We start from the raw sequence: 19,607 nt of genomic DNA, 5'->3' as shown, positions 1-19,607 counted from the left end.
TTATTGGCGAAATGAGATATAGATTGGGCACTTAATAATAAAATCAATCTCTTCTAATTGATTTTTCGGAATAATCTTCTCAACACATGTCTAGTTTTAAGTATTGATTTTGGCAAATATGTAGCAGAAGAAGAAATATATAAACAGAAATCCTCGTAGTAAACAGCCCAAAAGTATCAGCTTTTCTCTTGGAGACGATGCCAATGGGAATTGCCTGCATGCAACCAGAAGATTAAACGACTCGGAAGATCTAAGAAAAAAGCTTTTTTGAAAGTGCTCTCCATCAAGAGGATACAGTAAGTTGAATGCAAGAGCTATGCACATGAGCATGTATTTGAGCTTTAAGTTTAAGACCAAATTCAAAAGAGCACAGGTAAAAGTGGCTGTTACGAGAAAAACAGGGACAAAATTGAAATTAAGAATATATGAAATCAGGAGGACCGGAATCCATGCCTTGAGAAATAAATAAATAAATATATGAAAGAAGTATGTTCCTGGCGAGTAAATTCTATTTCTACGGCTATAGTTCTGGAATCTTTCCTCGTTAACCATGGTTCCTCCTCTTGTAAAAACCAGAAAATACACTCCTGTTGATATTATTTTGTAATCCACCAGATCCCAATTATATGATCTTATCTGCCCAATAAACTTACCGGTATTTCTGAATGTAGACCCCATAAGTGAAAAACAGACACCAGGAAAATCTACAAAGCATCGCACCATGGTAGAGATAGGCGTTGAAAGTATTCTTTTGATAAGATCTTCGACAGAAGTTTCCCATCTTTTAGATACTTCCAGTGGGTTTAGAAAAGTACTAAGCATCGAGAATATGGTTGTATCATTGAATATGGATCCCTTGAACTTCAAAATTATTGCCAAATACACTTGCATCAGAAATGAGACTATGAATTTCCTGAAGTCTTTAGTCTTTTTTTCCTCAAGAAAACACTTTCGTCTTGTCAAGAGCAGAGAAAGCCTGATGTCTACCGAAAAAAACCACTTTGTAAATAGTTCTTCTATCCTACGTATCCAGCAACAGCTATTTCCACGATCGTATGTCTTGGAGACATCCGAGATCTTTTGTTCTGAATTGGAAGAGAGTTGGGGGTCTTTAAGCTTGTAGACTACTGCATCATCAAATATTACTATTCTAGGATCTGTGAAGTTTCCATGGAAATCTATCTCTGAGTCTTCAATATATTTATCTGAATTCAAAGCATTTCCTCTAAAAGCGGAAAACCCTACCGGTTTCCCCAACGGTCCGGCCATATCCCAAGAGCCATCGGAACTCTCGTTTATGGATGCCGATGAATTGGATTCCTTTGCATCTTTCTCATCATTCTGCTTTACTTCAAGCTCCTTCAGAAAGATCTCAAGTAACACTCTTTTGTATCTGTAGAATTCTTTTTCTATAGAGAAATTCACGCATTCAAAGCCGTCTTTTTTTATGATAACACATCCATTCAGACCGTGTTCCAAGGGAAAGTCATCCTCCACAAAGATTACAGACCCGTTGTTTCTTGCATGTTCAACAAGAAACGACAGATACTTTCTTACATTCTTGTAAGGAGAATGGAAATTTCGAAGAACAACCACCTTCGACCCCGAAGCAACATTGACCGCTGCTTCCCATCTTCTAGACTCCGAAATCCCTAACTTTGAGAGCTCACAACTATTTATAGCTTCCAATTCAAAAGCACTCATCACATCCTTAACCTTAGAAAAATTTACAAATTCAAGTGAACTTTGGACACTCTCGCAAGAATAAAACATGGTAAACAGGTTCATCATCTTCCGAAGTTCCTTGTAGCTTATAGGACTACCATCGAAGGAAATGTTCCCATAAAACCTTAGACTAGTGTCAGAAATGACAGGAATAGTCAGTGAAGCCATCAGAGCATCTCGAAGGGCATTGTAAAGTCCAGAAATCCCATAAACACCCACAGCTTCTATTTTTTGGTTCCTACATATTACCTGCCCCTCCATTGTAATTTCCACGTTTTCCACCTTCAGAATTCCTTTTGTCCTGTCCATCACTTTGAAAGGGTCTCCAACCATTCTTCTAATAATCCATTAGACTGAGAATATCAAAATAGAAATTCAACAAGACAGATTCGGAGATGTTAATGTAACTAAAAGATGTACCCGTGCCTAATCAACGGCTAACCGTACCAATAACTTTTCGTTGATCTGACTCTCCATAAAACTGTTTTGAATCGACAGATGAATAAAAAAATTATGGATAACTGCTCAACATTCTAATACATGAAAAGAAAGATGCAACTTGTCTACTTGACTTTGAGAATGGTTGTGGCTCGCCAGAATTCACTAGGATATGGTCTGAGGGAGTCTCAGAACTCTTTAGAGGCCAGGCTCTACAAAAATTGGATTCCTACCCACAAATCATGGTCTAGTTTCCTATCTAATAATATCGAAGAGTCCTGTGATAGCAGTAGTGACTAGACCCTCTTGTAATAAATTAGCTTTTGGTCTCTTAGATTTTAATATCCACAACTTATGTAGCTATAGATTACAAGAATCGACTTTTAATTAGTTTGAACCTAAGCTAGAGATGCCTTCTTTTTTATAAACTAGGAAGAACTATAAGCCGAGCCTTCTTGATGCGCAACAAAATAGGGCAAATCTCCTTGGGTTAAGTTCATCCCCTCAGAAGAAAGGCTCCCTTCGGGATTTCCAGAAATATAGTAATTTCCAACCGATGGATCGACCGGGATTTCAAAGGTTAAATCTTGTACAGGACCAGCCGCGACAAATTCTTTAAATTGATCGGGGTCGGAAGAAACAAGGCTGTCTGGGAGAATTTCTGTTCTTGCCTTGTGCAACCTTGCAAGTTTTTCTGCCTTCTTTACTGCATCATCCTGATCCTTCTTTATCATATTAAGCTTCTGAGATAAAAGTTCATTATGATGTTCAAAACTCAAGTTGTTGTTTGCCACATTTGCAATCGGAACGGTGTCTTTTACTAAGACCAAGGGATCTGCCGATCTTTGAGAGACAAGTCTTTCTTCTTCTTCCCGTAGCATCTCGGCTTTATTAGCCATTATCTTTGCATTTAATTCTTGCTTCAAGGCAATTAATTGACTGGCCTCGAGCTTTGCAGCGGAGCTCATGGCTTTTGCCTTTAGTGCTTCTCCCTGTGCATGATGTATTAGATGATGCAGAGAAACCAGCCTTTCTTTGGTGTTTGTATCTTGTCCATTGGGGGACGGAGAAACATATATTCCTACATTCTCTTTTATAGAACCGTTGCTAGCACTTGGGGCCAATATAACCCCACTCTCTCCAGAATCTCCACCCACATCGGCTACTAATGGACTTGTATACCCGGGTAAGTAAACTGGGGAGATTCTCCTTATTCCAGATATTCCTATTCCACTGAGGGGCTTATTATGGGTTGAGTGAGAAAAGTCGTGGTTCCGATGGAGGTGATTTTGTGACAGATGATTATTATTGTACCTTTTGTGGCGTAAGGAATGGGCTCTGGATTTGGTTTCGGTACTTGTAATATTTATCAGAGAAAGAATTATTAGGAATGGCTTCATAAGTCGATCCGAACAATTTTCTTTTATGTTGTAGTTAAAGCAAAACCGGATGTTTCAACGTTATATAGACTTCTAATGGAGAACAAATTGACTTTATCCAATAGAAAGAATTTGAATACCTTTTAAAGATGAAATAATCCCTGTCCAGAGTTAATGTTTTCTCTTGTGATGGACCCTGAATGGAAGGAATTCTTCACAAGATAAATAGTCTTCTTAAGAATCCTAGGCTAGAAGACGTATTGACCGTGTTTGAGATCGATGGATACATAAGATTGAACAGAGTGTATATATCCCCATTTTCTTTAAGGCAACTCTTAATAAAATTAGCCGGGCTGGACTTGGTTTCTTGGCATATGACTCCAAATGGGCTATTCTTTCAATTCAGGGGATTCTACCTCAAGTTCTACGGATCTGTGAACATAGTAGTTAGGCAGAAGGTGTTTTGCATAGAGATCGACTTTGACCCTAGCATCGATGGAGGAGCCGGAGTGCCAGTGCTCAAGGAACTGGAAAGATATTTGAAAGGATGTGATGCCTTGTTTTTCATGACATATTTCATGGACATCGATAAAGAAATACTTCACAATCCACTTTCTGAAAGCTTAGATTTCTTATATAAGAAGAATTCCGTGAGGAAGTAAAAGAACAAAGTATGGGGGATTTGTATTTCCAGGAATGCAGAGGAATAGGGTCTCTATAGATGGGAGGGCCTGTGCGGTTTTAAGACTGAAGAATATAAATTCGAAAAAACAAACCCCGGAAAAAAACAAAACAACAATGTTTAGTAACATACAGGGGTATCTTGAGCTTGTGAAATTCAAGCTTACTGAGTTCTACGAAAAGGTATTTCAAAATTTCATCAAATCTCTCTTTGGAAAGCCTTCTTCGATTCTCTTCCTTGGTATAGACAATGCAGGGAAGACCACCTTGGTGAACAAATTGAAAAGTGATTCAACAGATGTCTATATGCCTACTCATCATCCCAGCACTTCCTATATAGAGATAGGAAATTTGAAGGCACAGGTTATTGATCTTGGAGGGCATACAGCAGCAAGACTTGCATGGAGAGATTACTTTTATGATTGCCACGGAATTGTGTTTATAGTTGATGTTCATGATGTAGAAAGATTTTTAGAAGTAAAAGAAGCATATGAGACTGTAAGAGCTCTGGAAAAAAAGGCACCAATAGTTGTACTTATGAATAAGATCGATCTTGAGGGACATACGCCGGAAACTGCCGAGGCTGATTACCAATGGAAATCCTGGCTTGCTCAGGAGACTGGAATCGAAGATCAGGAGGACCCGGAAAAGGGACAGGTTGTAAAGATTTTCTACGTTACTATAACAAGCGGAAGTGCTAATAGCATAACCGGACCTCTTGCACGAGCTTTTAAATGGTTGGAAGCAATGATTAGCTATAATAATAAGAAGGAATCTTTATGAATAAACCCATATGATCTTTCGCTCGTAAGCCTGAAGGCTATTGGACATGTCAATCCTTCACTATAAAACAAAATAATATTGTCTTCAAAATCTTCCCTTGGTCTTGGTAATAAAACCTGAAACAGTTTAAGTTGTTGAATCGTTTAAAATGTCTCCGCTCAGAGAAGTAAATGAGAATAGTCCGTTATATTCTCTCTATAAATTTATGCATGATGAATGTCCTAGCTAATACGAGATCTAAGAGTCTCCTAGAAGGGGAAAGACTGGAGAAAAAACTGTTGAATGAAGAAGACATTCTCATGATGGAACATCTGAAGGATCAGGGATTTATTATTATATATCCAAGCAAAGCTAACAATAGCTTCCAATAAATTTTCCCTATTTAATAGGATTCATTTTATAAATTACATTTTCAAAGATAAGCCTTTTTAATGTCTTAGAAGGGTCAGTACCTGCTTGGGGGTTACTTCATAAGGAACAATTATTGGAACATTAGGCTTCCTTAGTTCCTCTAATGTTATCATCTCTCTACCATTGTACGCCGGTGTTCGTCTTCTATACGCATAAGCATTCCTTTCGACCACAGGATGTCTCCATCCTCTTAGGTCTCTGTGATGCCACCTTCTATTATGCATGCTGTGGCCGTAACTGTGACTGTGATGAATACATCTGCATTTCATTAGCATGAATGCCATCGAAATGAAAATGAAGTACAAACTGCGTAAACCGACATTCATTCCTGAATTGAACAAAAACACACAACTAGGTTTATAGATTGATGTTTGTTTCATCTGTTTTGGACTTCTGTCTTACGCAATGAAACAAATGTTAACAGAAGAGATTGTAAGAAGGATCGTCTGACTTCATAAAATTATCATTTATTTGGTTAATCTATTTTCAAGCATATAGGAACCGAGAAAGTCATGTTAATCTCAAATTTTCCAATGCAGTTCCTATCTTGTCGGCTAGCACCGAATCCTTGGCCTGTATTTTGATCAGCCACTCTTTTATGCCATTGTCGCAGAGGATCTGAACCCTGTTTTCTGATCCATCTTCTTTCCATGACAGGTTTATTATAATCCATATAAACGCAATTGAAAGGTTTCTAGTTGTGCTCACCTTTTTCATATTATCCAAATGCTTTTTGTTCAACACTAAGCTCTTGAATTTATCTGAGTTGGCACTTAGGTTGACTACAGTGTAGAGTATCTGCAATAGAACATTCTCTTCTCTGCTGTTCTCTGATACGGTTGTTTCGTTGGCAAATCTATCTAGATAAAGAAATATCGAATCAATCATTCCCTCGTAGCTTTGGACAATATAGTCAAGAGTGTCATCACACAAGAGATTTCTCATCAGATTGAAACATCCCTCAAGTATCTCTGTGTTTCTGCTCTCTTCGTACATATCAAGAAATTTACTGAAAAATCTTCTGTCTGTTGCCTTAATAAAGACTTCCTTTGAATTGAACCCAGTATCATACAGAAAGTTTTTAAAGATTTGTAGGACTACAAGCGGAAACTTGGATGTGTAGTTGAGAACCTTTTCGACCCCATTCGATGCTATAAACTTATTTTTATAGTCCCCGTATTCCATGACCAGGTTAACCAGCACATTCAAAATGTTTTCCTCAACAAATCCTGAATTTAGATCTTCCTCTGCTATCATTCTATCGATTCCATCGACAGTGTCCGGAAACTTGTGATCCAAAACAGCTATCAGTAGATCTATAACCGGATAGTCCAAAAGATCCGATCGAAGAAATGTAATGCTTTTTGTCATGCTTTTCAGAAGTAAGACAATCATGACAAAAACAAGGTCTATTTGCTTTCTATTTACCCTCTGCTTGAAGGCTCCAAAAACACTAGGAATTATTTTGCTTTTGGCAATGATCTTTCGGTTCTCCTCAAGTCCTGCCGTCAGGGAATGTAAACAAAAGAGAAGTTCAGGAGTTAACAAGTTTGGATGGCCCTCGTGGAACTGGTCTGCAATTTTGGAGACCAGCCCTATGTCCCTACAGAAGAGCTGTCCCTGGATGTTGTCTTGAACCATGGAGCCTACAAGCACAAGAGATTCCTTCTTATACTCCACAAGTTCGTTCAATTCATACAAGATTCTCTCCATAACTCTTGTGTCTCCAGAATGGTTCAGCTTATACAACTTGGCACAGCACGAAAGAACCTCCAACTTGTTATTTATGTTGGAGCTGTTTACTCTCTCAAGCAAATGCTTCATCTTAATATGTTTTCCCACATCTTCATTCATTAGTTCGTTGAGGAGTTTTATACCATTAAGGTTAGGGCTGCATAAGATCTTAATGAACCTTCTGCCTTTAAGTTTGAACTTGATCTTTTTGTCTATCTTTAGCATCTGATAAAAGAGTTCGATTATTTCATTCTTAATCGAATTAAGACATAAAGATTGATGCTCCATTTCAATCACAGATAAGAAAAAAGGCAGGTATTTGTCGCAAAACGAATCCTGGTCTACTTCAGATATGATTATCCTGAAGGATCGAAACATGGAGATATGGATGGAGGAAGGTGGTAACGGCTGTAGCTTTATGAATTCAAAGACTTGGGAGGAGCATGCTTTAACTCCCTGTCTGATATCTTGGTTCTTGGAAGTGGCTAACAAGGCCAATACCTCCAGGCTTATCGCGCTTTCCTCCACACTTCCATTAAAGTTTCTATCCTTTGTAAATCCGGTTTCAAACAAGAGAGACTTTTCCCTTTCGTTGCAAGTTATCCTATCACGTAGATTCCTTAAGAATTGTGCCTTCTCGTCTTTGGAGTAGTCGATTATTCTAAAAGGGTCGTCCTTGAAAGTCAAGTCTTGGTTCATTGGACTTTTTCTAACTTCTCTTTTTAAGAAAGAAAACCTTCCAATCATAACAGCCTTGTTTGAGTGTTGATACATTACCACTGATAGAACTTTGCAAATGGAGAACCAATGGTGGGATATAAAGTTAGTAATTTTATGCTGGGAGTAGTGCTGAGTTTATAAACATTTAATGAAAAGGATGAAGACTCCATCACACGGAATATCTTCTTTTTGGTGTTTGTTTTTTTAGATTGAGAAAGAGAGTATCGAAGATTCCTTTCCGCTTCCATTCGGAGATTGCATCTTTGGTAGACTGGTATCCACATGCAACAATTTCGTCAAACTTCTTAAAGTCCATCGTTCTATATTTTCCAAGATCAGGCTTTAGCATAACTATATTTCCGTTTGCCTGGAGCTCTTTTGTCTTTCGCTCTGTAGAGATATAGGCCAGTCTATATTGAATCTCTTCCATCGTCACAAATTTCTTGTTGCCAAAGAACCTATTGAATAGGATGGTAAATCCACTAAGGGTGTCTCCATAATCAAAGTAATCATTTTCTAGAACCGTCCCAACATCCACAGTAATGATTTTCTCCACTTGCATACTCATCATCACATCAGCAGGAACGTTGTTCAAGTATCCTCCATCAACTAGTAGTTTTTTGTTATCACATATAGGAGGCAGATATCCACAGAGCCCCATGCTTGCACGCACATATCTCCAAATCATTCCGTTTCTGTGCACCTCTTCTTCGTAGTTAGATATATTGGTGGTGATACAGAAATACTCCAGCCACAGATCTTGTATTAGACTATCACCAAACACAGAATGGAGTGACCTGTTGAATCCGTGCCCCGAGAACATAGAGCAGATGGGATAAGTTAAGTCTAGAAGGAGAAGCCATATGTTGGACATCTTTCTAGAAAATCTTTTTGCCTGCTTAAACACATAATAGTTATTGCATTCCCTTGCATACAAGGCGCCGATAAATGCTCCCATGCTCGTTCCTCCAACACAATCTATGGGAATTCCCTCCTCTTCAAGTGCCTGAATAACTCCAATATGAGCCAGTCCTCTTGCTCCTCCTCCTCCTAAAACTAGTCCTATTCTTTTTCCTAATAACGATCTCGCCAGCCTCTGAAAGTCCTTGGAACAGAAAAGAATGGTTTTCGAGGGAAAGAGAACATGATGAATCCGGTCATATTGTCTCGGCGTCTCTTTTTCATTCGCGTTCCCGGTGCGAGAAGGTGCAGTTTTCTCTCGCTTCCTCATGCTCCTTTCGTTTAAAGCCTTTCTTTCCTCGTAGATTTTGACAAATTCTATTCGACAGTAAACATTGTACTCGGGAATGTCGGCAAATGTTGTTCCAACTGTCAACAAAATGTCCGAAAAGTTTAGCAAGTACCTCAATAATCTAGAATATTCGTTCTCTACGTAAATAAGAATTATTTCATAGCGCTTAGACATCTTTGTAAGGTAATCCATGAACCCGAGCTCCTCAGTCGTATCAAACGATCTTCTTGCAAGAATGTCAACAACATCCTTACGGTTCAAAAGCAATGAAGAAGCTCCGATTGCTGCTCGTAGCCTTCTTGAAAAAGACTCAATATCCCTATATTGCCCAATCGGAATGATGCTGACTATTTTTCCATTCTTTCTACTTCCATTCTCAAACAGTCTTTTGGTGTACTTTTTGAAGAAAGTCTTGTCATTTTCAAAGAAATAGTCTACTAAAAGAGATGGAATCCGAACAATATCGGTTATTTTGGTTGCCACAAAAGATTCGCCCCAATTTTCCCCAAAGATGCATTCCCTATCCCCTATCGCCATTCCAGAAGAAAACTCCTTCGAAGCAGACTTTATGCTTCCAGCCGCAATGTAGAAGATCTCCTTCGAAGTGCCTCCTTTTTGAACAATCATATCCCCTGGGGAAAGCCTTATCCATTCGACTGACTCATCTATTACATGGAGACACTCGTCGATATCCAGTAACATAGAATGATCAAATCTTTTTTCATCCAGGCCAAGTTTGAACAGAACCGATGAATTGCATATAAGAATCGAGGAATCTCCCTTTGCCAGAATCTTGATGGACGAATATGAATCAAAAAATAAGGAAAAATATCCAAACAGGGATCCATTTCCAAAACTAAAAGCATTTTCTCCCGCTAGTACCTGAATCTCTCCGGAAACCACATACACAATATAATCCATAGGCTCTCCAGAGTCCTTAAGAACCTCACCTTTACCAACAAATCTAGTTTCAATGCTCTTTTTAAGTGCCTCCTTTCCATCATCCAAGCCTTGCAAAAACTTTCTGTTCAGAAAATCTAGAAACAAATCTAGATGGCTCATTCCGTCACCTCCAATCTTCATAGTTTCTTTTTCTACAAGCTTGCCTTCCAACTCAAAATACTTGCAAGCTACCTCGATACATGACTTTCTAACCATGGAAAACAAGATATACCATACATCGGTTCTGGCTAAAGAGGCATCAACCAAGAGAACCTCAACAAAGCCTTTTGCCTTCTTAATTCCTCTTGTGGTATATCCTAAAAGCTCCATAGATCCATTAAGAAAAGAGCCTTTTTCTTTTATGCAGGTAAGGGAATTTCCATACCATATCTCCACACAACCTTGTAATATAAATCCAGGCGTTGTTATTATGTCCCCATTTTTATACTTTACTCTATCCCAGCTTTCTAAAATCTCTTTGATTGACTGTCTTGGGTAGAAATTGAATAGCGGATGTCTCTTCATAGCATCTTCTATAGTCATCCCAAGTAGCCTTGTAGATGCAATCTTCTCGGGAGCTCTTGATTTTATCTTAAAAGGAATTGTTCTGTACTTTGAAGAGCCATAATGCTTGAACCCAGCCAGCAACCCGGTCATAATCATTATTACAATTAGGAAAACTAATAACATCATTTCGCACTGGGGTTAAGCATTTTCCTTGATGTCTTTCTCATCTCGGAATCGTAATTCCTTTGAAGAATAAAAAAAATAATTGAAGTCTTCCCGATGGAAGATAAGAAGAACACAATTCAAGTCGAGGTGCGAATAAATCCTAGATTAGACAATGTAATAGAAAGTACACCTTCAGCATTGACCGTAGGAACAAAAACTTACACTTTTAGTAAAGTGCACCTTACTACATCGCAGGTACAAATTTACGACAGAAGTGTCAGGCATCTCACAGAGTCTTTTCTTGAAGGGTATAATTGCACAGTGATGGCTTATGGACAAACAGGCAGTGGAAAAACTTACACAATGGGAATGACACACGAAGATATGACGGGGATTGTTCCCCAGTCTCTTAAGCACATATTCAAGATAACCCAGGAGGTAAACTGCATTTTCATCGAGGTTTACAATGAAGAAGTGATTGACCTGTTCAGTAAGCACAAAATGCCTTTGAGCCTGAGAGAAGTAAATGGAGAAGTCACCATTGCTGGAGCAAGTGAAGTGACTCTGAAATCATACGAAGATGGAATTGAGGCCCTGAAGAAGGGATCCTTGGAAAGAACAACAAAATCAACCAATATGAATTCAAAATCGTCTAGAAGCCATGCTATATTTACCCTTTTCCATAGAAAGGAAGTAAATGGATCATTCATAACATCGAAGTTTTCCTTTGTTGACTTGGCAGGAAGCGAAAGGCTTAAAAGAACCATGTGTGCCGGAGACCGTGCAAAGGAGGGAATCTCCATCAACTCAGGGCTTCTGGCTCTTGGAAATGTCATTTCTGCTTTATTTAAGAAATCTTCCCACATTCCCTTTCGAGACTCAAAACTTACCCGAATTCTTCAAAGCTGCCTTAATGGATATGTATTGATGGTGGCTTGCATTTCTTCTTCTCATGCCGACATTGGCGAAACACACAACACCTTAAAGTATGCAAGCAGAGCAGCCTCCATAGAAACCACGACGAAAATGAATATACAAGTGGATAGTTCAAAGTTTACAACTCTTTTATTGAAAAAAGAAATACAGAAGCTTAAGGCTGAAAACCAAATACTTAAGGAGAAGTTCCGTCGGGAGTCCAAAGTTAATATAGAGGAATTAATTTTGGAGAATCGGAGTCTCAAATCGAAGTTAGAAACTCTAGATTTTGAAAAAAACGACAGAAGGGAGGATATCGTCCAAGAAATTCTAAAGCATCCTTTTGTTCAAAATCTGATAAACGAAAATCAAAAACTTAAGGATACGATTCAAAGAATGCCGAGAGAACCGGAAAATCGAGGTTTAATCACAGATGAATACAAAGGCCTAGAATCTTTTAAAAGAAAAGCATCGGAGAATAGAATAAACTCTCCAGAAAATAGTTCCAGAAAGAAAAGGGACGAAGAGAAATTAAAGATAGTTGCAGAGTTAGACGAACCGGAAGCATCGACAAATAATCCAGGAGATAATGAATACAAACGCCAAATAGAAAATCAGAGCCAAAGGGAATACAACAAAATCGACACAATAAGAAAATATGTAGACTCTCTAGAGATATCTGACACATGCGAGATTATAGAAGATCAGATGACACATGCAGCCTCCAGTAAGACCCATAAAAGAATTGTTTCCTTTGATTTAGAAAGAAATACCAAAAAATATGCACTTTTCACACCGAGAAAAGAGAAGATAACCATGAATACAACTATCGTAGAGAAACTATCAGGATACCTCCCTACTACATTGGCCCTTTTCGATTCCTGCCTTGTATTTGGATCTATAGATAATAAAATTAGAAAATGGAGTGATAGGACAGAAACTCTGTTTACAGAGGAGGGCGTTAGATGTATGGAAGGATTAGAAACACTCTTATACACAACTCGAGGAATATTGAAGAGGTTTGACCACAGATCTGGTACACGTCCAGTATATGGTTTCAGAAGCGAAGTTTCGGCGTTACTCTCTAGAGATAACTATATATTTACAGGGCATGAAGATGGGACTCTTTCTATACTGGACCAAAGGAATTGTAAGTTAGCATTTGCCGAAAAAGCACATTCCGGAACAGTGTTCTGCATAGAAAGAATGGGGCAGGACACATATACAGGCTCTAGAGACCATACTGTTAAGCGCTACAATGATGGCTTTATAACCCTTTCCCCTCCACATCTGGACTCAGTTCAGGGATTATTGTGCTATAAGAACGAACTCATAAGCTTCGGAAGAGACTGCTCGTTAAGAAGATGGAAAGATGGAACCATAGTTAAAACTGTTCCATATGCACATGACTCATGGATCAAGTGTGGAGCATCGATGGAGGATTCGTTTGTTACCGGATCCAAGGATGGAATGCTTCGATTTTGGGACTTTTTAGATAGTTCTATGTTCTGCGTTGGAAAGATGAAGATTGTAGGAGCAATAAACTCAGTAATATGGGATGGGAAACTCATTTATGTTGGGACCCAAAGTAAAGAAATTTTAGCAATAAGATGCAAATACGAAAGTAACTAGTGTATAGGAAGTTAACTGAGAAGACAAACAATTGCACAGCTTTTAAATTGTAGATGGTAAGGAGAAAGATGCCGTAGAAGATGTTTTGTTCCCAGGTTATCTCGATATATAGGGAAAGGGGAGGATAAAGACATGGAGAATAAAGAAGAATGAAATCGAGATATGGAAAATAGATAGCTTACTTATTATATGAATATCTTAATCAACAAACATATAAAGCTTTTGAGTTGACGAATGCAGGGGAGGGAAAAGTACCATTTGTTGTGGAAGGCTTTGAGACCTTGTCTAGGAATTGTTTGGAGAGTGAAGGTGAGGAAAATCCGTTTATGTATCCTCGATGAATGCAATGGTCAGTGGAAAGAATGGGGAAGGAGTTCTGAATTCTCTGTGTGGATCTTAAAAGCACAAAGAAGGTGTTAACGAAGCTAGATGTGACAGAAAGGCCTACCACAATATGATTGGAATAAAAAGGTATGGTTTATGTGAGATTGAGTAGAGTTGTTTAGTGGTTCAGACAAAGAGTTTGTTATTGTTGTTATTATCATTCTGAAGATGTTAGATAGTTAGAATTGAGTTGTTTCTAACTGACAAAGCATATTCTTGATTTGGAGAAGAATGAAGTCAGGAACTTATCAAAATCGATATTTTTATTAATAATGAATCCTTGATGAAGGCAAGAAAGGGAGAGTAATATAAGTTGGATTTGTTCTCCCCTTTGGATGATCTGGATCTGTGGAGTAGAAGTACTTGGAATGATGAATGTTGTGTGGGGAGCATCCCCGGAAAGAGCAGTAGCAAATACAGAAATAGGAATTGAGAAGAAGATGAATGATGAGAAAATAAGAAGAAGGATAAAAAAAGTACTTTATAACTCTCCTGACATATTTAATTATCGGAAAATGATATTATATCCATTTGTTATTCATAATGACTCATTTTTAGTATTCCCTACGACAAAGTACAACGAGATAGAAAGTGGAAAACGAGAGTATGTCAAAAAGATTATGAGGGAGATTACAAAAGTAGCATTGAAGTGTATGGGAGTTTTGAATACCTCGATTTATTATGAATGGATTAAAAGCTTAATAGAAGCATTCGCCACGGCAAAAATCCAATCCGGGTATTTTGATTCGGTTTATCTGTCTTATGAGAAGAATGGGACATTTAGAGATTTAACAAAGAGAATAGTCAAAGAATGCAAGAAAACACTTGATGAACTTGGAGAAATCCTTACGTCCAAGGCTTCCGAAGAGATTAAGAAGATAGAGGCCTTGCCTGACCCTGATTCAGAAGAAAATAAGAAGAGAAAAGAGAAATTAAAGGAGATCGAGATACATGGGAAAGTTATTCGTACCATCCAAGAACAAGACCAAATAGTTAAGGGGATGAATATGGTATGCGATGAGTGTTTGAATCTCTGGAAAAGAGAAGAAGATATAAAAAGTTTTATTTTGAAGCTTGGTCTGAGAAGGTTACATGCCAAGGAATTGAGAATTAAACCAAAGAACTCGTATTATCAATACAAAAGTGATATACTTTCATTAATAGGCTATTTGGATCATAATCTTTTGATAAATACCAATAAAGAACATGGAAGGGAGGTTGCAGCAGAGTTAGTAAAGGAAGCATTCTTAGAATATAAAGATGATTATGAGAATGAAATAAATAGGATTGTTCTTGAGGTTGAAGAAAGAAAGAAAAGAAATACAGATGAGAAAGAAATGAAAGAAAAGGAAGCTAACCAAAATGCAGAAGAGCTGATGAGAGAAGAGGAAGAAGAAAAGAGAAGAAGTAAGGGAAAAGGGAAGGGAAAGGTAGTGGAGAATAGTAGAAAGAGGAAGATTGTTACAAAGGACAAGAAAGAAGAGATAGAAGACAAAAAGTCGGAAAAGGGAGCAGTAGGGGGGAAAAAGGAAGAAAAAACAAAGAAAAAGAACTACGAAATCCATGGGAGGGTTTTCCAATGGAAGAAGGAACCTGAAGTTATAAAGAACATCTTGGACGAGGGAACGGAACAGAAGTGGAGAGGACGAAGCATTGAGGAAATCAAAGAGCAGAAGAAGTTTCATGACATAGTGGAGGCTGTGGGGCTGCTTAGACATGAAGATGCAGACGACTTCTTCGATCTTACAAGAAGTTACGAAGAAAGAGGAGTGAAAAGAGAAAGGAAAGTGGCTCTTGCAATGCTTGAAACAAAAGAGTCTGGGAAGGAGATAGGGATAGTAGAAGTGGGGATCTTCAGGGACGGGGGTAATGATGTAGTCTACCACGGATTTGGGGGGCAGGGGTCCATGTTGTGATTGGGATGTGGGGGGAGGGGTTATGGAGAGAAGGGGGAGCGAGGGGGGGGATTGGGATGTGGGGAGAAAAGAGAGTGGTTTTGGATTAGTTTTGGTCTCCTCTGAGAGAGATTTGTGTTTGACGGTGGGGATGGAGGATTTTTTGGGATTTGATGTGGCTGTGGCCAGGGGTTTGTTGATGAGGGATCTGAGAGATTTTTGATGGGGGGTAGCACCAGGTTGATTCTGCCTGACGTGGATGCTATTCTCTGGGACTAAGCCATGCATGTTGATGAACCTTGTGGGGGATTGACGGACGGCTCAGTGATAGTACGATGATTTGGTTGGCGGGAGAGCTGTAACTGCGGGAAACTGCAGGTAGGGGGCTAGGAGTGTTTTTGACACGAGCCAAGTAAGTTGTAGGCCTATCAGCTGGTAGTTAGGGTAATGGCCTAACTAGGCGGAGACGGGAGACGGGGGATCGGGGTTTGATTCCGGAGAGGGAGCCTGAGAGATGGCTACTACGTCCAAGGATGGCAGCAGGCGCGAAACTTGCCTAATCCTTTGGGGAGGCGGTTATGAGAAGTGAGTTTTTTTCGAGTGTAAAGGAGTCGAGATTGATTGGAGGGCAAGTCGGGTGCCAGCAGCCGCGGTAATACCTGCTCCAATAGTGTCTATGGTGAATGCTGCAGTTAAAAAGTCCGTAGTCTTTTGTATGTCTTTGTTTGGGGGATTATGTCCTGATGTGGATGTAAGAGGTTTGGCAGAGGACGAGGGGCACCGGATAGTTGGGCGAGGGGTGAAATACGAAGACCCTGACTGGACGGACAGAAGCGAAGGCTGTGCTCTTGGACTTATGTGACGATGAAGGACGAAGGCTAGAGGATCGAAATCGATTAGATACCGTTTTAGTTCTAGCAGTAAACGATGCCGACTGGACGGGACTATATAGTGTTGTGCATGAGAAATCTTGAGTATGTGGGTTCTGGGGATAGTATGCTCGCAAGAGTGAAACTTGAAGAGATTGACGGAAGGACACCACAAGGAGTGGAGTGTGCGGCTTAATTTGACTCAACGCGGGGCAACTTACCGGTTCTGAAGCGGGCAGGAGAACGAGGACGGGATGCGCGCGGCGGTGGTGCATGGCCGTTTGAAATGGATGGCGTGAGCTTTGGATTAAGTTGCGTAAGATGTGAGACCCTTTGACAGTGCTCTTTGGGGCAAGGGAGGAATGGAACAGAACAGGTCCGTTATGCCCTGAGATGAAGCGGGCGGCACGCGCACTACGATAGATGGCGAGGGAGCCTGCTGTGAGGGATGAAGCTGTGTAATGGGCTTCTGAACGTGGAATTCCTAGTAATAACGATTGAACAAGTTGTTTTGAATGGGTCCCTGTCCTTTGTACACACCGCCCGTCGCTATCTAAGATGACGCAGTGGACGAAGATTGGAAGGTCTGAGTCCTTCGTGTTAGATAAGATATAAGTCGTAACATGGCTGCTGTTGGAGAACCAGCAGCAGGATCAGTATTTGAGAGATTGGGGGGAATTTTTTTGATTTGAGGATTCACGGGATTGATAGGCATTAGCAGCGAGGAAGGACGTGTAGGAGGACGATATGCCTTTTTGAGGATGTCTGAATGAAGCGGAAGCGCTTGGGGACCCCTTTGACTTAAGCATATCAATAAAGGGAGGAGAAGAAACCAAAAGGGATTGTCGGAGTAGCGGCGAGTGAAAGGACAGGAGCTCGAATGGTAACTGCGTTTGGCGGGTTGTTTTGAGTAGGAGGAGACTGAGCTAGGGATTGAAGTCCCTGATCTTAGAGGGGGAATGGCCTGTAAGTATCCGGACTTGAGAGAAGAGTAGGGTTGTTTGGTAGTGCAGCCTGAATTGGGTGGTGTTTTTTTTCACCGAAAGCTAAATATAAGCTAATGACCGATAGCGAAGAAGTAGAGTGATTGAAATGTGAAAAAGACAAGATGAAAAATGAAAGTGAATGCTTTGAAGGGGATGAGACCCGCCCGTCTTGAAACACGGACCAAGGAGAGGATGGCTGGATTGTTTTAGCGAGAGCTAGTGGATGCAGTGATCCGACCCGAAAGATGGTGAACTATGCCTGTGTTGATTGAAGGGATGCGAAAGTGTTCTGGAGGATCTAAGCCGTTCTGACGTGCAACTCGATGGCATGAGATGGGCATAGGGGCGAAAGACCAAACGAACCATCTGGTAGCTGGTTCCCTCTGAAATGTCTCTCAGGACAGCGGCGACTTGATGTAAGATGTTGTAAAGCACTAATGCGATAGCGTTAAACTTTGAAGATGTCTTGTAAGGGGGTAGCCAGTGGGCATATTGTGGTAAGCATGATGTGCGAGAAGGGATGAACCTTTTTTAGGATAAGGAGCCGTATGCAAGGGAAGAGAATCTGGCGGTTTGATTTTGACAGTTGGACGGTGGCCATGGAGGTTGGCATCCGCTAAGAAACGTGTTGCAACGTACCTACCGAATTGGGCGCTGGAGAAAATGGAAGGGATTGAATTGCAGGTATCCGAGGCCTTAGCGGCGGAGCTGAGTAAGAGGGCGATATCATTCTGACGAAGGTCCTGCGTGAGCGGGGGTGGAGGGGTGATATGAGCAGATCTTGGTAGTAGTAACAAGAAAGGATTTGCGCTGTGGACGAGGGTTCCCCATTTGATGGGGGTGAATCGACTGTTGAAACGGAGACTGATTGAAGATTGAGTGTATGGATGCTTTGAGGCGACTTGATGATGACGGATGGGGGATTTTTGATCCTAGGAGAGCAGAACTAGGGGAAGTAGCGGTGTGGATTGTTAAGAGACGAAGCAGCGCTGAGGAGATGACCTGTTCCGATGAAAAAGAAGCATGCATGTCGTACCTAGACCGCAACAGGTGTCCACTGTTTGACGCGGAAGCGAATTTGAGAAGGGTTGTAAGGGAAGTCGGCAAGATGGATGTGTAACTTTGGGAGAAGGATTGGCTCTAGCGTGCTAGAACTGTTTGTTGTGGGGAATCTGACTGTTTATTAAAAACATAGCCTTGCGGAAGAACGCAAGGTGAATTCTGCCCAGTGCACTTTTAGTTACGGCTTTTTGAGCTTAAGCGAGTGTAAACGGCGGGAGTAACTATGACTCTCTTAAGGTAGCCAAATGCCTCGTCATGTAATTAGTGACGCGCATGAATGGAGCAACGAGATTCCCACTGTCCCTACGACCTGTATTGTGAACCTACAGCCAAGGGAACGGGCTTGGGCTGATCAGCGGGGAAAGAAGACCCTGTTGAGCTTGACTCTAGCATGTGAGAAGTGCTGAGGGTGGTTATGAAGAGAGGTGGGGGGAGATGTGCGAGACCACTATGACTGAGCCTCAGCGGTTTATTTATGGATGTGGGGAGTTTGGCTGGGGCGGCACGACTGCTAAAGACTAACGCAGACGTCCTAAGGCGGGCTCAGCGGGGAAGGAAACCACGCGTGGAGCACAAGGGCATAAGCCTGCTTGAGACTATTCCTATTGCGGGATTGTTTGGGGGAAACCCTGGCCTAGAGATCCCATGTCCTATAAGGCTTGGGACATGGGTGACAGAAAAGTTACCACAGGGATAACTGGCTTGTAGCAGCCGAGCGATCATAGCGACGCTGCTTTTTGATTCTTCGATGTCGGCTCTTCCTATCATCGTGAAGCAGAAATTGCGAAGTGTTGGATTGTTCACCCACCAACAGGGAACGTGAGCTGGGTTTAGACCGTCGTGAGACAGGTTAGTTTTACCCTACTGTGATTGACTGGGCAGTAAATCTTGATAGTACGAGAGGAACTCTTGATTGCGACCTCTGGTGGAGCGGCAAGCCTGCTGGCTGTTGCGGAGCTACGTCGGGAGTATAATGGCTGAAGGCCTCTAAGCCTGAAGACTGACTGCGCTGTGATGTGGACGGAAGACGACCGTTATGGATGCAAGCTGTGCGAATGGAGGAGTAATCCGACATTTTGAGGCTGTGCATTTTTTCCTCGATGTGGGGAGAGGGGAAGAGGATTGAA

At 40.7% G+C, this 19,607-nt stretch overlaps 11 protein-coding genes and 2 non-coding genes across 13 annotated transcripts; 8 read left to right on the top strand and 5 right to left on the bottom strand.

Annotated features, from left to right (window-relative positions):
* Positions 1-96: 96 nt before the first annotated feature.
* On the bottom strand, positions 97-2,034 carry Eint_050110 (uncharacterized protein; the record flags this gene model as incomplete). Its single annotated transcript, XM_003072774.1, has 1 exon — positions 97-2,034. The coding sequence occupies one exon, from the start codon at positions 2,032-2,034 to the stop codon at positions 97-99; it is 1,938 nt and encodes a 645-aa protein (XP_003072820.1).
* A 231-nt stretch (positions 2,035-2,265) lies between these two features.
* Eint_050105 (uncharacterized protein) lies at positions 2,266-2,463 on the top strand (the record flags this gene model as incomplete). The annotated part of the gene is made up of 1 exon (XM_009163580.1): positions 2,266-2,463. One exon carries the CDS (start codon positions 2,266-2,268, stop codon positions 2,461-2,463), a length of 198 nt encoding a protein of 65 aa, XP_009161844.1.
* A 128-nt stretch (positions 2,464-2,591) lies between these two features.
* Positions 2,592-3,563, bottom strand: Eint_050100 (uncharacterized protein; the record flags this gene model as incomplete). The annotated part of the gene is made up of 1 exon (XM_003072773.1): positions 2,592-3,563. The coding sequence occupies one exon, from the start codon at positions 3,561-3,563 to the stop codon at positions 2,592-2,594; it is 972 nt and encodes a 323-aa protein (XP_003072819.1).
* A 179-nt stretch (positions 3,564-3,742) lies between these two features.
* Eint_050090 (uncharacterized protein) lies at positions 3,743-4,204 on the top strand (the record flags this gene model as incomplete). Its single annotated transcript, XM_003072772.1, has 1 exon — positions 3,743-4,204. One exon carries the CDS (start codon positions 3,743-3,745, stop codon positions 4,202-4,204), a length of 462 nt encoding a protein of 153 aa, XP_003072818.1.
* A 136-nt stretch (positions 4,205-4,340) lies between these two features.
* On the top strand, positions 4,341-5,006 carry Eint_050080 (GTP-binding protein Sar1; the record flags this gene model as incomplete). Its single annotated transcript, XM_003072771.1, has 1 exon — positions 4,341-5,006. The coding sequence occupies one exon, from the start codon at positions 4,341-4,343 to the stop codon at positions 5,004-5,006; it is 666 nt and encodes a 221-aa protein (XP_003072817.1).
* A 170-nt stretch (positions 5,007-5,176) lies between these two features.
* Eint_050075 (uncharacterized protein) lies at positions 5,177-5,377 on the top strand (the record flags this gene model as incomplete). Its single annotated transcript, XM_009163579.1, has 1 exon — positions 5,177-5,377. The coding sequence occupies one exon, from the start codon at positions 5,177-5,179 to the stop codon at positions 5,375-5,377; it is 201 nt and encodes a 66-aa protein (XP_009161843.1).
* A 57-nt stretch (positions 5,378-5,434) lies between these two features.
* Eint_050070 (uncharacterized protein) lies at positions 5,435-5,797 on the bottom strand (the record flags this gene model as incomplete). Its single annotated transcript, XM_003072770.1, has 1 exon — positions 5,435-5,797. One exon carries the CDS (start codon positions 5,795-5,797, stop codon positions 5,435-5,437), a length of 363 nt encoding a protein of 120 aa, XP_003072816.1.
* Positions 5,798-5,927: 130 nt separating this feature from the next.
* On the bottom strand, positions 5,928-7,850 carry Eint_050060 (uncharacterized protein; the record flags this gene model as incomplete). The annotated part of the gene is made up of 1 exon (XM_003072769.2): positions 5,928-7,850. The coding sequence occupies one exon, from the start codon at positions 7,848-7,850 to the stop codon at positions 5,928-5,930; it is 1,923 nt and encodes a 640-aa protein (XP_003072815.2).
* A 190-nt stretch (positions 7,851-8,040) lies between these two features.
* Eint_050050 (patatin-like phospholipase domain containing protein 6) lies at positions 8,041-10,758 on the bottom strand (the record flags this gene model as incomplete). Its single annotated transcript, XM_003072768.1, has 1 exon — positions 8,041-10,758. The coding sequence occupies one exon, from the start codon at positions 10,756-10,758 to the stop codon at positions 8,041-8,043; it is 2,718 nt and encodes a 905-aa protein (XP_003072814.1).
* A 93-nt stretch (positions 10,759-10,851) lies between these two features.
* Positions 10,852-13,284, top strand: Eint_050040 (kinesin-like protein; the record flags this gene model as incomplete). The annotated part of the gene is made up of 1 exon (XM_003072767.1): positions 10,852-13,284. One exon carries the CDS (start codon positions 10,852-10,854, stop codon positions 13,282-13,284), a length of 2,433 nt encoding a protein of 810 aa, XP_003072813.1.
* Positions 13,285-14,003: 719 nt separating this feature from the next.
* Positions 14,004-15,584, top strand: Eint_050030 (uncharacterized protein; the record flags this gene model as incomplete). Its single annotated transcript, XM_003072766.1, has 1 exon — positions 14,004-15,584. The coding sequence occupies one exon, from the start codon at positions 14,004-14,006 to the stop codon at positions 15,582-15,584; it is 1,581 nt and encodes a 526-aa protein (XP_003072812.1).
* A 215-nt stretch (positions 15,585-15,799) lies between these two features.
* On the top strand, positions 15,800-17,092 carry Eint_050020. The gene has a single exon (XR_002670141.1). It is a non-coding gene; the product is annotated as a 16S ribosomal RNA (ribosomal RNA).
* A 40-nt stretch (positions 17,093-17,132) lies between these two features.
* On the top strand, positions 17,133-19,572 carry Eint_050010. Its single transcript, XR_002670140.1, has one exon. It is a non-coding gene; the product is annotated as a 5.8S-23S ribosomal RNA (ribosomal RNA).
* The last annotated feature ends 35 nt before the right edge of the window (positions 19,573-19,607 follow it).

This window comes from Encephalitozoon intestinalis, chromosome V (genome assembly GCF_000146465.1).
Source record: "Encephalitozoon intestinalis ATCC 50506 chromosome V, complete sequence".
In the NCBI taxonomy this organism is placed as follows: domain Eukaryota; kingdom Fungi; phylum Microsporidia; family Unikaryonidae; genus Encephalitozoon; species Encephalitozoon intestinalis.
This window is presented reverse-complemented; position numbering and strand designations above follow the sequence as displayed.